The sequence below is a fragment of the Microtus ochrogaster genome, chromosome 2, assembly GCF_000317375.1.
Source record: "Microtus ochrogaster isolate Prairie Vole_2 chromosome 2, MicOch1.0, whole genome shotgun sequence".
Taxonomy (NCBI): Eukaryota; Metazoa; Chordata; class Mammalia; order Rodentia; family Cricetidae; genus Microtus; species Microtus ochrogaster.
The window spans coordinates 85,532,132-85,549,928 of NC_022010.1; the positions used below are offsets into that span (position 1 = coordinate 85,532,132).

The window sequence follows — 17,797 nt, forward strand, 5'->3', positions numbered from 1 at the left end:
TTTTTTGTGAAAGATTCTGAGGGTGTATAATGTACTGTTGTTGTTATTTTTGTTTTTTTCATTAGTTCTTACTATTAATTGGGAAAACCTTTTTGTCTTTAATCAATTTATATATTTCAAAAGTCATATATGAGGCCTACGTATGATGGTACAGGGAAGGCACTGTAGACGTTTACAATTGTACAGTTTCTATTCTCTCTTAGTTATTCTTCTCTCTCCCTGGTTTATCATAAGCCAACGTACATGTTAGAATTCCAACTATCACATCTGACTTCTATATGACAAGACAAGGGTACTTTTGTGGGGTAGTTGGAAAAATATCTTTTCTTAAATCTTGTTGATTGGCATATTCCAGCTTGTTTAGTCATCCCCATCCACAAAGAATATTAGAACTTATTAAAAATGACTAATTCATGCTTAGGATTCTATTCAGTAAGGAAGGGAGAAAAGAACTTTTGAGTTATAGAAGCAACTAGCTTTTTATTTGGGGGGAGGCATGTAACCTTTTAAAAAAACATTTTCTTTCTTTCTTTTTTCCAGAGACAATCACTTCCAGCTTACACACACACACACACACACACACACACACACACACACACACACACACACCCCACATTCCCCAATTACCTACTTTCCCCCTTTAAATTTTGGTGTGATCGGTTGGCCTAGTTGAGGGAGAAAGTAGGGACCTCCTCACCCTCTTGTTATTTATTGGGTCCACCCAGCATGTGCTCTTGTGTATACTCATTTTCTTCACATGTCCCTAGGAAACCTTTTCTCTGATTATTTTGAATCTCTTACAGTTCTCTCCAGAGAAACAGCTACAGAATAGGTTTCATTTTGGGGAAAAAAGACCTGGGGGAAATTTTTCTCCCCTCCAGATTCTGAAGTCCTTAAAGCACAGATGAGTTTGTTCTGAACCCTGAACCTCTTCCACTGATGGTTTGGATTTTAGCTCCCCAGGTCTCAAGCTAGGAACAGCTTCATCTAGCTATTTTCTAGTTCCCAAAATGTAGTCATAAATACTGTGTTTTGACATCTTTGTGTGCGCTAAGGCTTTTAAAAGAAGTAGTTGAGTTTGCAAGTGAGATCAGAAGTAAATGTGTGTTTATTGTGCCACATCTAAGTAAATGTTGAAAATTGGCTCAATAAAGAATAAATATAAGGTTGAGCATGGTGGTTCCCACCTTTAACCCCAGCACATGGGAGGCAGAGGCAGTCAGATCTCTGAGTTGAAGGCAGCCTGATATACAGAATGAGTTATACAGAGAAACCCTGTCTCAAAAAAAAAAAACCTCAAACAAACAGTAAAAACAAAAGAATAAACATAAAAGATGAAGGCAGGTATTGATGATAATTTGCACTGATTTACTTACTTCTGCAAGTAGAGTGGTCAGAGCTACAAATCAATTTATTGTATCACTTTATATGACGCATATGTACTTTTTAGTCTTTTTAAGACAGTGGGCTTTAAAAAATGGTCTTCAAAAATCTGATGTTAGAGACGTTTCCAGTGTTCATAGAAGGTGAATTTCATGAAAGGCTATTTACTTATTTATTAATAATTAGGGAGCACAAAACAAAATCAATTAGTCTCATGTTCTTTAATACCTCCTTTAGGTTGACTTTCACAGTGAAATCTAATTGTTGCTGATAGTATAACAGCAATTACTGAGAACACCACCTTCAGTGATAAATGGCATGGCAATCCATGTCCCCTTCCCCAAGTCATGCTTATAAGTAACATTTATTCACATGTAAAACTGTTTTTTTTAGTCTGCTGACTATCCCTTAATCAAGATGCTTAAGACCAGACAGAAGTGTTTTTCATTTAGGATTTTACTTTTATTTGTTTATTTATTAGAGACAGGGTCTCAACATGTAGTCTTGGTTGGCCTGAAACTATGTAGAACAAGTTGTGTTTTGAATTTAGAGATAGGCCTGCCTATACCTCCTGGTTGCCAGAGCTAAAGACTCACACTATCCCAGTCAGTCCAATTTAGTGGTCCCTCCCACTCTCCAGATTTTAGAGGACTTGCATACACTCAGAAAGATACATTGTGGATGCGACCTAGATCCAAACCCCAAATCCATTTGCTTCCCATACACCTTATTCATAAGCTGAAGGCAGCTGCATGTCTCTTTTCAGTGTGTATAGCAGTTTTACTTTGCACCCTACATGCAGATAAGTGTGGAATCTATGTCTTCATGGTATGTGCCACTATTTTCATATTAAAGATAATATAACTAAGATTGAGAGAGCAGATGATTTGGCTAAGTTATGTTCTAATATGTGATAATAAGACTGTAGCCTGGCTAGTCTTACTCCTAATCAACCAGCCTGTATATTTTAGCTACTATGGTAGACATATAAACTGTATTCTATCTGAGACAAGTATGTCATATATGTTATGGCATGTAAAGTTCATTATTGAGTAGAAGTAGTGTCATAGACACCAATTTTAAAAATAATGCAAGAAAAGAAAACTACAAATGTTCATCAGTGTGTGTATTACTTACTTACCTGTTGCTGTGATAAAAAAAAAAAAATGACCCGAAGCAATCCATGGAAGACAGTTTATTTTAGCTTGCAGTTTCAGAGGAACGAGACTCCATCATGGCTGGGAGGCATAGCAGCAAGCAACACATGAGGACAGGAGCAGGAAGCTGAGAGATCATATCTTCAGACCAAGCAGGAGCTAGCTGGAAATGGCAGAAGGCTTTTAACTCTCAGAGACCTCTTGCGGTGCCATTCTTCCTTCAGCAGGCCACGCTCCTCAACCTCCCCGACAGCACCACCAGTTGGGGACCAAGTGTTCAAATATCTGAGCCTATGGGAGACATTTTCATTCCAACCGCTTAGATGTGGATGAGAAAAAAGGGAAAGGGGAGCAAAAAGGAAAAAAAAAGAAAGAAAGCAAGAAAAGAAAAGAAAAACAAGAAAAACCTTCAAAAACTTCCAAACAAAGAACTTAAACTTTCTGAAGTTTCTTATAAAAATTATTCCTTAATTCTTAACTCTTATTCCATGTCTGCTATGCACCTATGTGAAGATCCATTTATCTCAAAAGGGTGGCTTATGGTCGCTGTTAGTCTCAATGTAAACTTTGTTTTGATTTCAGAGCACTAGAAATGATGTTTATTATCATCTTGTCTTTTTAAAAGACGAAAATACGGGAGATATGTTAAATGTTAATAACTGATTAAAGTTTTAATCTGTCCATGCTATTTAAAATAATTTAGAAGTTCCTACCAACATTAAATAAAGTGGATACGCATTTTCTCACTCTACCATCTTTCAATTTAGCAGCCTTTAAAACTGTTGCCTGCAATCTTCTAGATTAAAGATGTTATTTGTAAATTTCTAGAATTTGTACATATTTTATGCATATAATGGTGGTGAAATTGTTTCTTATTGTCCTCTGAAGGAACCAAAATCACCATAATCTTAAGACATGTGCAAAATAATTTGTACATTTTAACTTTCTTTCAACTCTCATGGTCTAAATGTTTTTATCCAGTAAAAAATGTTTTAATTAATACAGGAGGACGCAGAAATCCTTAATAAATAAATAAATTTAAAAAAAATACATAGCAACCTAGAACATACCATAACTAAAAAAAAAATCAAGAAAAACAATTCATTTGCAGTGGGATTTCACAGTTTGACTGTAAGTCAACTCATCCCTATTGTACTTACATCCGGAGTTTAGGGACAAAGGGAGTATTTGAAACAATATTGAGGTGACATTTCACTAGAAAGAGGATATCTTGAAGCCTAAGCTTTTTGGAATTTAAATGTTATAATTCCATTTTCTTTATGAGCTACTTTAAGTTTTAAAATGAGATTCTTTTGAATCTTCATAGTCTTTTTTTTTTGTTTTTTGTTTTTTTTTGTTTTTCGAGACAGGGTTTCTCTGTGGTTTTGGTTCCTGTCCTGGAACTAGCTCTGTAGACCAGGCTGGTCTCGAACTCACAGAGATCCGCCTGCCTCTGCCTCCCGAGTGCTGGGATTACAGGCGTGCGCCACCACCGCCCTGCTTTGAGAACTTCATAGCTTGCCTTACAAACAAATATATCCCAGCTCTAATCCAGACCCCACAGCTCCCACAGTTGTGATTCTCTGCTGCAGGTGGAGTGGCACAGCCATACTCCCTGTTTGAAACAGCATCGGTGCCTTCCATTCTCTCAGACGTTTACCTCTTTGCTCTCATTGTCTTCACGACATAGCAAGGCTGAGGAGCTGGGGTAGAGAATGAATGTAGCCTTTAAGCCACTGTTTTGTTTTAAATGTATCACTCTCTGTCCTAGATTCTTAGTTACTATTTGCAATAATATTAAGCACTATTTTATTATATAGCTCACTGTGTAGACCAGGCTGTCCTCAAATTCAGAGAGATCTGCCTGCCTGCTTTTTGAGTGCTGGGATGAGGGTGTGCTACACCATGCCTGAGTAAACACTTAGCCTTAAGATACACAGGTATCCTAAGATGCTATATAGAAGTGTAGCAAAGTGTTAGTAGTGGTTATAGGTAGGTAAATTAATGCTGAATATTTTTTTTCTCAATTGTTGTTCATATTAATTAAAGCAATATGTATAACTTGTAATCAATATAGTAGCAAGGTCTAAAAATTAGACAAGAATTATGAAATATTAAAAGTTATTCCTTAAAATTATTACTTTGGTAATAATTTTATGTGCCATACTGTGTTTATAAAAAGAGTAGATATGCATTCCTTACTTTACATTTCAGTACCTAACTTGAAACTCGAAACAGAGTCTAGACACCCATGCTTTTTATGATAAGATGTCCATATTCCTATGTTGATATTACTGTGAACTGAGTCTTGATAGTCAAAGAATTCAGCTATGGACTGAAAAATCTTAAGAACAATTTAGCAGTTTTGACTAGGGAAATACCTAACATAGACTAGCTGTAAATCCCAGCAGTTTCTGGAAGTTGGAGATGGAGAAGAGGAAGAAGAGCGGCTTGTTGCTTGAGTTAAAGAGTCTGAAAGCTGGCATGTTCAGTCACAAAGGTTGGTACGCAGCTACCTGGCAGAAGGGAGAAACTGCAGAGATAGTGAAAAAAGCCCAGAGATTTAGGGTTAACACGTCTAAGGTTTGATCACTATCTGAAAGAAAAAGAGAAGAAAAGGGAATGGATATGCTTTTTCCTCCCCTCTCCTTAGCCTTCTTTTTTCCAAGAAATCAAATTTCCTGTGGCATGGACTCCTGGCCAGGTGATTGACAGGCTTAGCTGGATTGCCTCTTAAAGGAGACAATACTATATAATGTTCTAATCTTTAGGACAGATCAGAATGTCATGGTCTCCACCCAGGGCCAGAGGTATTTTATTCTTTTGACCAGGAGGCCCAAGAGTGGCAAAGCTGATATGTTTACCTTTGTAAAGTTACCAGGGAAACTGGAAGTACAATGCAAAGCTTACTTTGAGGGAGGAGTCTGTCCTCAATGGACTCTAAGACTTACAGCAAAAGATGGATTCATCTAGATCTTGGCTTAGGAGTTTGAATTTTAAGGAACAGTATGTGTAGAGATTAAAGCAAAGCTGTATTTTTGTAAATCTTAAATGTTTTAAGATATATCAGGGAAGTTAAAGTATGAAAAACCACACTAAAAAGAATGCCATTGTTGAGTAGCCAGAAAATGATTGATTGAAGTCCTTACAGATTAGTGAGAGAGAATGGAGAAGTCAGTTGCTAGAAATTTTAAGGATGTAAGGCATTGTGTGAATGCCCAGAACAGTTCCTTGATATTCCATCAGGTTCAAATCTGAATATCGGGGTGTGCTGTTAATAAACGGTAGAAGAAACAATTAAGGAATCTAATGAGCTGAATGATTTGCTGGCTCAAAGAGTTAACATATCCATGTTTCAACTATTTTTTTTATTATTTTTATAAAGAACAAACAAATTGTTTATCATCTAGTGAGAATGTATCATGTATATTAATTTGAGGATGTTCTTCCTGGTGTAAGAACAATGAATTTTAAAGTAGCTGATGTGTTTATTGAAGTACAGAACTTGTTTTCTTTCTTTTTACTAGTGCTTCAGGAGGCTATATGGGAGTTAACATATACCCATTAAAATTTGTTGCATTTTCCTTTTGAATGCTTTGTCCCTTTATGGCACTAAGGATTAAACCCAGGCCCTGTGTTTACTGAGCTTTTAAGTTCTCCTGCTTAGCTAATCACTGTCCACTATGATCATTTTTAAAATTTAAAATTTTCTTTTAGGTTTGTGGTGTGTGTGTGTGTGTGTGTGTGTGTGTTTGTGTGTGTGTGTGTTTGTGTGTGCGCGTGTGAGTGGGTGACTGCGCATGTGTATTTTGAGAGGGTTTCTCTGTATAGCAACCCTGGCTGTCCTGGAACCTTACTCTGTAGACCAGGCTGGCCTTGAACTAACTAAATAACACCTGAAATAACCACACAGAAACTGTATTAATTAAAACACTGCTTAGCCATTAGCTCTAACTTCTTATTGGCTAATTCTTACATATGAATTTAACCCATTTCTATTAATCTGTATATCGCCACATGGCTGTGGCCTACAGGGAAAGATTTTGGCACGTCTGTGTTTGGCAACTCCATGGTGTCTCTCTGACTCTGCTTTCTTCCTCCCAGCATTCAGTTCTGTTTTCTCCGTCTACCTGAGTTCTGCCCTATCAACTAGGCCAAGGCAGTTTCTTTATTCATTAACCAATGAAAGCAGCACACAAACAGAAGGAACTCCTATATCACCATGCTATAGACCAAGCCAGTTCTTTATTCATTAACCAATAAAAGCAACACATAGACAGAAGAACCTCCCACACCAGGGAGGAGCCAATGACAAGCTACAGTCATTAACAACATGCCTCCAATGACCTATTTTCCCTACCTAGGCCCCATCCCTGAAAAAATTGATCACCTCCAATAATGCCATAAAATTATGAAACTATTAGTGAATTAATCCATTTATTAGGTCAAGACTCTTATAATTTCAGCACAGGAGGTTTTTGGAGATAACCTTATTTCCAAATCATAACATATCAAAAACTATATGAAGTAACATATGAAATGTAGTAATGGGAGCAGCGGGGCTGCATCTCCAGCACCCCGGCCGCCTGCCCGGCTAGCTTATGCCCGAAATAACAACACACAAACTGTATTCATTTAAACACTGCTTGACTCTTTAGCTCTAGCCCTTTTCTCGGCTAACTCTCGCACCTGGACTAACCCATTTCCAATCATATGTGTCGCACCCCAAGGTGCGCTTACCGGGAAGATTCTAGCCTACGTCCATCCTGGGTCGGAGCTTCATCGCGTGTGCCTCAGAGAGCAGAGCTCTCGCCTCTGCCCGCAGGAGTGGAGCATCTCATGTCTCTCTGAGAGGAGAGCTGTGGAGTCTGACCTCACTTCCTCTTCCGCCCAGCATTCTGCTCCGTTCACTCCTCCCCCTACGTTCTAACCTATCAGGGCAAGCAGCTTCTTTATTTAATTAACCAATGGCCTTCCTCCATCAATGTGAGTTTAGGGATATGAACTCAGGGCCTTCTGCTTATGTGGTAGGCTTTTTACTGATTAAGCGCGCTCTCTCTCTCTCTCTCTCTCTCTCTCTCTCTCTCTCTCTCTCTCTCTCTCCTCTACCTGCATTTACATTTTACTGGAAAGCTTCACCAAGTGGTTTGTGCCTCTGTGACATTATATATGTGTGCATGTATGTGTGTGTGTGTATATATAATATAAAACAATATAATATATAATATAAATATGTATTTGCATAATATATACATATGTATGTGTGTAAAATGTATATGTGCATATATATGCAAATATTTGGAATAAGAAATCTCTTTCTTACCACTAAACATATTCACATTCTTGCAGGTGGTTTGAATTTTTCGTTTACAAATTTCATGAACTCAATGTTTTACAACCACAGGTATGAGATCTTAATTGACGTTTCCTACATTAGCAGTAGGGAATACTAAGGACTTTTGTTCATAATTTTTTCTGTGGGGTCCTGGTCCTTTTTGCTAGAGTAAGTTGGAATCTGTAGGGTTCTGTCTGAAGAAGCTCAAGTGCAACTGCTGAACGCCAGCCTTCACAGTTCAGTGTGTGTTCTTGCTTTCTGTTTTCAGCCTTGTGCTAAGATACTTTTAGCACTTTGATACCTGGGCTGTTGCTGCTTCCTGACGTTTTAAAACTTACTGAACAAAATCATAAAAACACTCCTGCTCTATGTTCACATCACTTATATAATAACGAAAAAGGAAGTTCTTTTAGAAGTTTCTGAAATATGTTTTTCTCTTTGGAACCCAGTGAAGGAGTACCTCTTTAAGAAACAAACAACAAAATGTTCTACTTTTAATTGTGTTTCTGTTTGTGGGTATGTGCATGTGAGTGCAAGTGCCCACAGAAGCCAGAGGAGGCTGTAGGATCTCCTGGAGCTGGAGTTACAGGTTGTGAGCTACCCAAGGTGGGTTCTGAAACCTAATTTGGGTCCTTGCAAGAGCAGTGTGCTGACCTTGTCTATTCTATGTTCCTTTCAATCTTTTGCTTAACTTTTCTTTTATTGTTCCAAGTCACAATTAACTTTCATTGGTAGGATAAACATGTTTTGTCATTTTTCCGTGAACGGTAGTAGGGTATAGGATTCTTCACTTCTGTGATGCCAAGAGACTTAAAATTGTCAAGGAGTTTGAATCAAAACATCTTCATTATCAAACAAAATTTACCCATCCTTCCTTCTTCACTTATGAAAATCTTACTGGCTTAAATCAGCTCTCCTATTTTCTCTTCACTGTTGCTTTTCTTCTCCCCAGGCCTTTCCTTTATATAATTGCCATCTGTATTAGCTATTAACTCAAAGTGTGCCTGAAATGCTTCAGTGATTTAAAATAATATCTCTTTTTTGCTACCTTTAAGATCTATACAAATTTCATGATACTTCGAATAGATTTCTCAGTGTTCAAGGAGAAGTTTTCTATATTTTTTTATTATCAAATTTCCATCAATTTTTTAAACACCACTTTTTCATAGTTGGATTTCCACACTGGTTCAGTTTTGAGATTTCTGTTCTATAGTTAGCTTCTATCCCTCAGCTAGGTACCTTTGAAAACATCCATGAATCATCAGTGAAATCATCACTGAATTATTAGGTACCTTTGAAATCATCTTTCTACTGGGGAACAACTAGTGTTTTGTTCCTCCCTAATTCCATCTTTGAGAACAGTTCTGGAATGGTGTGTGTGTGTGTGTGTGTGTGTGTGTGCGCGCGCACGCGCGATAAGAACATGTCCTTATTCTCTCTCTCTCTCTCTCTCTCTCTCTCTCTCTCTCTCTCTCTCTCACACACACACACACACACACACACACACACACACACACCCTGGATTTTAAGAATATACTCAGTAAGGAAGTCTAGGTTTTTCTCCATCTTATTCAGCATGCCTTCTTTTCTTTAGTTTTTTCGCTATGAATATAAGTGTATCATCTCTTGTAAAATTTAATTTCATTTAGAAACTGAGAAAACCTGATATTGACTGGATTTATTTTTATTTTAGGTTTCATTTTAATTTAATCTTATATTGTGCATATAATTGTATTTCAGGCACCAATTTGAGAATTTATGAAGAAAACAGTCTTCCCTTGGTAAAGAAAGTAATTACTCTCTCCTTACCTTTTGGTAACAAATGAAAATTGACATCACAATTGATGTAAAACCTTTACTATTTATACTAGGAAAGCCAGATCTTTAGGCTTACCTCCATGCCGAGGTGCTCTGATCTTCCTCACATACAATAAATGTAGAGAACTTGAGGAAGAAGATAGAACAATCCTGTTCAAATAACTTTGGCCTACAGCTGGTAAGCTCTCACTAATCATTGCAAACATCAACCAATGGACTAAGTGATTTTTTTGTGAGGGTGGAATTTGTCTTCACTATGGTATATTTTGAGAAGGACTAAGTTCATATTTTATAGGTAAGATTGTAGTAGAAAAGAGTTATACTGTCTAGAGTTTAGGAAGAGGATAAAAATAGAGTAAGAGAATCCTGAGTGATGTTTTGGTGTCTACCCTTCTCTTTTCATTAGCTTTCTAGTATCTATGGCTTTCAGTATAAGCCTTTTGCCTCTTTCCTGAGTATATAGAATGTATTAGCTGTAGAAGTGGGAAAGAAGAGAGTTGGTCCTTTTTTTTATACAAAATATAGATAAAATTATAATACTTTTTGTATTATGGGAATATAGGGAAAACAGGTTGCATCTGGATAAAGACCTTTTAAAAATAAAAAAAAAAACAAAGTAGAAAATGCTGCATATTTGTATAAGCTAGCAGAATGCAGTTTAACAGAATATTTAAAATATAAAGTCACAACTGATTCTAAATATTACATATATCTTAGTTCAAAGAGTTATTTACAGTGTTTTAGTGGCATTTGGCTCAAACCAAGGTTGATTGTTAGGATGGAGATAATGTTGTGCAGTCTGATTGTTTTTACTTTTTCTTTCTTCTTCTCCTCTTTCTCCTCTTTTTTTCTTCCCTCCCTCCCTCCCTCCTTTTTTTTTTTTTTAATGACACAGTTTCTCTGTGTAGCCCTGACTGTCCTGGAACTCACTCTGTAGGCCAGGCTGGCTTTGAACTCATAGAGAGCTGCCTGCCTCTGCCTTCCAGGAGCTGGGTTTAAAGGTATACACCATCACCGCACTACTTTGTTTTTACTTTTTTAAAAAAGCTTTTTTGTGTTTTGAGAAGTTCACACATTTATACAATGTGATTATATATATCTACCACTCTCCACTTTCAGCTTCTTCTAGTGCATACCACCTAGTGTCCTTCGCACCTTCGCGTCATCTTTAAAAATCATTATTAGTAACTCCCTGTGTCCAATTAGTGATACCTGTATGTATGATAATGGGATCATCACTGGGGCATGGACAACCTCTCAGTACCCGAATACTCAAGAAGGGTGACTCCCATCCATCAGCAATCATCAGTTGCCAATAGGTCTTCCACTAGGGACCTTGGGAGCCCCTCTCCTGTCCATGCTGGGTCATGCATAGGTCTTGTGTTGGAAGCCATAGCTGCTGTGTGTAACATCCATGTCATCTTCAGAAATCAATATTTCATTGCTTTCTTCCCCCTCTTCTTTCAGGGTCCTGAGCTGTGGACTGGGAGGCTGATATAGACAATCCATCCATAGCTAAGTGCTCCATCACTTTTGTGCTTCTGTTTTTTGGGTATACCCCCCCCCAAAAAAAAAACCAGTAGCTTTTCCCCCCTAAGGCCTATGCTCTTCTTAGTCATGGGTTTTTGACCAGGTTTACAGTACCAGGTATAAACGTCCTTCCTGTGAAACAGGCTAATATCTAATCAGTATTTTAAGTTTATTTTATTATTTATTTCATGATTCACCAAAGTGCATTTATTTCATATATTAGATTTTAGTTGAATATTTTCATATAAAAATTATTTTTTAGGTTTTAAGAAATATACTTGATAATGATAGAATCTGGAGTTTGTTTCAAACTTTTATGTATAGTTAGTTGATTTCTGTGAGAAACTAGGTTTAATGTCTTTTCTTTTGAGTGGAGTACATTCCTATGATTTTACTTAATTTTCTTCTTTCTTATGAAAATTTATTATCTTTTGTTAAGCTAATGAATATAAATGAAGGGGATGTCAAAGGTTTGGGTAGAAAAGATACAACTACTTCATTACAAAGCATGTCATCTAAGACAAATGTTTTTTTTTCCATGTTAGGAACTGTTTGTAGCTAAAAGAACCAAAGCTTACAAATGAAAGCTGGTACAGGAAGCCTTAAGTAAAGTGAAATTTCCCAAATCACATTCTGATGGATATTTGGGGATGTTCTACAAACAATCATATTTATAGAAACCAGAACTGAAGAGTTGCTGTTAATTTAGACAGATATGGACAAGTATTGTGTTTTCAAATAGGTGAATTATGGGAACCACTGAGCATGACAGATAGTTGTTTAGTGAGTAAATCTGATGACTTGTGTATTGAAAAAATGGTTGACAGTAGGAAGAGAAGATTATCCAGATAATTTAAATGGTTTCTGCTTAAAAATAGGATTATTGATAATAGTTATGGGGTATGTGACAGACTCAGCATATGTAGATTTCAGTCTATTTTCCTTTTTCTAAATGAATTTTCTCAGGTAGAGAAATAGGAGAGACTTAGTAGCTGATTTAATAGCCTTGCCAAAAAGATGTTGACTTTAGTATGTAACTAGGGGATCTGAACCTGTTCTTGTTACGTGTCTGTGTCTGAGTTATTTTTTGGATATGACCTTGATGATGACATGAAAAAAGTGTGCATGTTTTCAGGTGACATGAACGGGAAGTAAATGCTGATATACCGGTTTTGCATACCTGATTATTTGGGCTGGCACTGTGAGTGGGAAGAGTGAAAGCTGTGAAATTAGGACCGCTTAAGAGCAATCTATGTGTAGGAAAGGTGTAACATTTCTGCTGACTATCCCCAAATTACTACCGTACAACAGTTCAATTATAGAAACAGAGAGAGATATGACAATTTATACTATAGTCTTTTTTTTTTTTTTTTTTGAGACAGGGTTTCTCAGTAGCTTTGGAGTCTTCCTGGAACTAGCTCTTGCAGACCAGGCTGGCCTTCAGCTCACAGAGATCAGCCTGCCTCTGCCTTTCGAGTCGTGGGATAAAAGGCGTGTGCCACCACTCTTAACGGTTCACTCGGACCATGTTTAAGAGGAATATGGATGTTAATTTGAGCTATAAACAGGATATGCTCTTGAGAGAAGTAGAAATTTTGGATACCTTTGGGAAAATAGTTAAAATGAGAGATGTCAGACAGATATCTAATTCAGACAAGAGACTGTATAAAGAAGTTTATGATGGCTGCCAGGTACATTTGACAAACTATGGTATGTTTTATTTATATAGTTTCAAATCAAAGTAAAACTTGTAGGTAGATGTCATTTTTTGTTTCATAATGATATTCTAATAAGCGAGTCTGTAAGTAAATCATATTTATTTTGCTGCTACCAGAGATTGAATTTGCTTTAGCTGTCTACCACTGAACTATTTACACCGCAAAAATTGTCTTTAGATGTAGTGAATTATCTATCAGTAGCTGCATTTGGATTTGCTTAAGCTTCTGGATGGTAGGTACATGTAGAATAGACAGTCTTTAAGACAGCATGAAATGTGAAGATGTAGAAGCACCTATTCCAACTACCATTTTGGAACATACTTAGGAGCTCTTTTTTTTTTTGGTTTTTCGAGACAGGGTTTCTCTGTGGTTTTGGACCCTGTCCTGGAACTAGCTCTGTAGACCAGGCTGGTCTCGAACTCACAGAGATCCACCTGCCTCTGCCTCCCGAGTGCTGGGATTAAAGGCGTGCGCCACCACCGCCCGGTTTAGGAGCTCTTAAAAGACCTTCATATTAAATAAATATCAACTTCAGTAGCAATGAGGTGAGCAAGGAACATGCTTTATTAAAGCATCCAAAAATATTGAGCTTTAAGATAGTTACAGATTTCAAATGGCTTTTTACTTATTAGAACCTACTTTTAAATCATTTTAGCATTTAATAAATGTAACTTTAATTAGATTTTTTCCTACAAAATTATTCTAATTAGGAAAGCTCAAAATGATGACTGGCTCTCTTCCCTTATGTGAGTATGAAGTGTTTGATTGGTGTATGTGTCTAGGACGGGGTGGACATACATGTGTGCATACATGGAGGTCAGAGGAGGAGGAGGGCATGTCAAACTTTTATCTATTGTTTGGTCTGTTGAATCAGGGCTTCTCACTGAGTCTGAAACTGAGGTGGCCACCAATAAGGCCTGTTCTCTCCCCCAGCATTTAAAATGCCATATTCTGAAGGTCTCTGAAAGATTTGAAGAATACCTATCTAATTGAAATATATCTCTATATATCTAGAAAACCTAACTAATATGACTACAAGCTTGACTATTATAAATGATTATTAACCTATATTTCTTAATTATGTATTACATTTTTAAGTGAACTGTACAAACACAATACTTTAATCAAGAGCAGAAATATACATATAACAAATTGACCTTAAATTTGTATCAATAAATCAACATCCATACCATTGCAAACCTCTATAGTATATCCTCCTTTAAATGTAAACAATCATTTATAAATGATCATTTATATTTAGGGAATTTGGTGTAGTTCTCTCCAAACTTCTTCCTGCTTTTTGTTGGGTAAAGTAATTTTGGGAGTGTTCACAGTAACCTTTTGGGGGGCTTTGGTCCATTTAACTACATTAGTCTGGAAGGATTTCACAGGTTCTTATCTTCTGTGGAAACAAAAGAAGAACCTCTTTTCCAATGTAACAAGTCCTTACACCCATATTTTGAAATCAGGATACCTTTAAAGTATATATGTTGCTTAGCTTAGCAGTCCCTAGTATCAAATATCCCTATGCAGTCAAAAAATTTCAAAGAAAACACAATAGTATACATAATCCAGACTCTCTGTGTATATTCCATCTTTACATGACTTATTTTTTAAATTCCTTTTAATCTATGACTGTCTGTACTCTGTCTCTTTAACGACTTTTATTTTTTAAAACGATTTATTTCGTTTTCTAACTCTTTATACTCTTTTCCTTCTCTTTCAAGCCTGTGTACATTTATCTAGCACTGTGACCCATTTAGAAGTCTTCTTCATCTGAATTTGTCTTTATTGCATATCTGTAACCTTTTCTGACCAGAAGTGCTTTCTAAAAAGCTAAGCAGAATTATTATTACTAAGGCTGCTTTACCTTTTTGCTCTGCTCAGTCCAACATGCCTTAGGAGTTCCATTCATTGCCTCTGAGACTGCTGGGTAGGAGTCGTTCTCACCACCTCAACTCTGCTACACAGTTGGCCCATGCTGCCACCAAGTAACTTGCAGCACACTGCCCTCAAACCCTATTTAAATGCTCAGCCTCTTGAAAGAGCCAGAGTTCAGCAAGGCCCAGAAAGCCGCCGTTTCAAAACTGCGCAGCTCCCCCCTCCCCCCCACTACAGCTGAATCAGGAAAATTTCTCTTAAAGGAGCTTCGACATGCTGCTAGCCAAAAGCAAGAAGCTGTGTTGAACTGGTTTTTTTGTCTAGAATTCCTTTTAAGCTCTCTCAGGTTTTTATGTGGATGTAGTACTTCACGTTGGGTGCCAATTTGTTGTAAGATACTGTTTGTTCGTTTCCCAGCCCCCCCAGGCTTTTTAAAATAATCACTCAGAAAGTATATTAATTAAGTCACTGATTGGCTTATTAACCCTAACTTCTTTTTGGCTAGCTCTTACATCTTAATTTAACCCATTTCTATTAATCTGTATGGCCACAGGGCTGTGGCTTACCTGGTAACCTTCTGGCGTCTGTCTCCCGTGGGGCTACATGGCTTCTTTCTGACTCTGCTTTCTTTCTCCCAGCATTCATTTTAGTTTTCCCCACCTAGCTCTACTCTGCCCTATCAGGCCAAGCTTATTTCTTTATTAACCAATGGTATTCACAGCAAACAGAGGGGAATCCCATATCAGATTTCTACCCTGATAAAACAGTGTAGGACGTTTTATGTCAGTCATGTGCATTCATACAGAGCTAATGTTTTCACATATCCTTTAAGTTTTACCTGCCTTTTAAAATGTAAAGTTGGTAACATTTTCCATAGTAATGTGTTTTTTAACTCATTTCTCTATAAGGTGGTTGAAGATTATGCTGGACGATGGCAGGTCCCTTTGCCACAGCTTCAGGTTCTTCAGACTGCACTTTGCTGTTTCACGTCAGCCAGCTCATCGTTCCCAGATGAATGTGAGCACGTACAATATGTTTTGAGTAGTCTTGCTGTGTAAGTATACTTTTTTCTTATCAACAACACATTTATTTTTTTGCTTTGATATAATAGCTTTTGTTCTTTCTTCTGAGGATAAAACCTTTCCTAATTTCTTACCCCAATAAAAAATTGTCATTTCTTTACTTCAGTTATTTTGTTTTAACTTGCAACATTTAAGAACAATTTTAACTTTTATTGGGTTGAAGTGGATTTGTGATATACACATTTTCTTGTCACTGCATTGGGTTTTAATTTTCCAGGTGACCTTAGAAAATTCTAAGGGTAGTCTCAGCATATAATCATTGAGGCCATGGTAATAAGCAGAAAGGGATCTTAAAACTTTCTAGAAAGAGGTCCAGAAACTCCCAATTTTAAAAATCGCTTGTAGGTAGAATTGAGTTAAAATTACACACCGGGCTTTTTGTTAAGAATTAGCTGCTCTAGTATTGTAGTAGTTGAAGGTTCTCCTTCAAGATCCATGATTTCACTTACCCTGACTTGTGGATAGGTGTTCATTACTAGGCATGATTTCCCTCTTGTTGAGTTGGTCATAAGACCAATTAGAGAACTGTTAGTTACCACTGAGGTATGTGTGCTGCTACTGCACCCCAGAGTTATGCCATCCTGGTCATTGATGTGGTTCATAAGCATCATAGCTGGGTTAGGACTGTTGGTTGAGTTGCCTCATTTGATGTTAAAGGGAGCAGGGCCCCTTGTTCCGTCCGGCCCAGCTAGCTTAACCCCCAAAATACCCACACAGAAACTGTATTCATTTAAACACTGCCTGGCCCATTAGTTCTAGCCTCTTATTGCCTAACTCTCACATCTTGATTCAACCCATTTCTAATAATCTGTATGTCACCACGAGGTCATGGCTTACTGGGAAACATTCAGCATGTCTGACCTGGCATCTCCATGGTGGCTCTCTGTCTGCCCTTCCCAGCATCCAGTTCTCTCTACTCTGCCTACCTAAGTGCTGCCCTATCCAAAGGCCAAGGCAGTTTCTTTATTCAACCAATGAAAACAACACATAGACAGAAGAACCTCCTACAACAATTTGAAAGCTTGAGTGTCACCTTCTATTACTATGAAAACTGGTCCTCAGGGAAGAAACTGTCAAATAATTTCAAGCTTAGGGAGCTTTTGGGTCATGTGTCTGATGTCCATGGTGGTCTTCAGAAATAAAAACTTACCTTCTACTTCTGGGACAACCAAAGACAATAGCAATAGTCTCTAATGTTTTGGGAGTCTCTTGAGCAGCCCTTGCCAACAATTCATATTCGCATATAGAAAAGGAGTCAGTCAGTTTTAACTTTCCTAACTAGAATAGTTATATATTCTCATTTCCTGCTATTAGGTGATTTTTTTGGCTCTAGGAGGAGGCATTGTTAGTCCAGATAAGAAAATTTCATTTAAACTATGTACATTTATATACAAACTTAAGCATATTATAGTTTTTCTTAGATAGTTAATAGTATGATTTCTTTTAAGCATCCTTATTGTCATTGTATCCTCCCTCCTGTATTTATCCCACTCCCTATTTAGGGCCTCCATTCCCATTATTTAAAATGTCATATAATGATTTTATTTTTTTGTTTGATAGCTTATGTACTGCTGCCCATATAAAATACAATAGTTTAAGAATCACTATGTGCCCTGGGTATGATTACACTAGTCTGAAATCCCAGCATGTATGTGTTGTGCTTTCCTGTCCCTTTAAGGGACAAGCCACGCCCACTCCCATTACCTCTGACCTGCCCACTGCCATCTTGGGCCCTTCCTTTTCTGCTTCCTTGACGTGCGTGCTTTTTATTATAAGGAAGACCTGGGAATGTTGTGCTTTCCTGTCCCTTTAAGGGACAAGCCACGCCCATTTCCCTTCCCATCCGCTGAGGCAGGCTGATCTTCAGCTTCCGGCCTGAGCTCGCTCTCTTTT

At 37.4% G+C, this 17,797-nt stretch overlaps 1 protein-coding gene across 1 annotated transcript in view; it reads left to right on the forward strand.

Annotated features, from left to right (window-relative positions):
• Positions 1-17,797, forward strand: part of Znf654 (zinc finger protein 654) — a 55,006-nt gene that overhangs the window by 4,965 nt on the left and 32,244 nt on the right. The window contains exon 2 of the mRNA XM_005345243.3: positions 15,731-15,876. Within this exon, the coding sequence (XP_005345300.2) occupies positions 15,731-15,876 (146 nt within the window). The remainder of the gene's footprint in view (positions 1-15,730; positions 15,877-17,797) is intronic.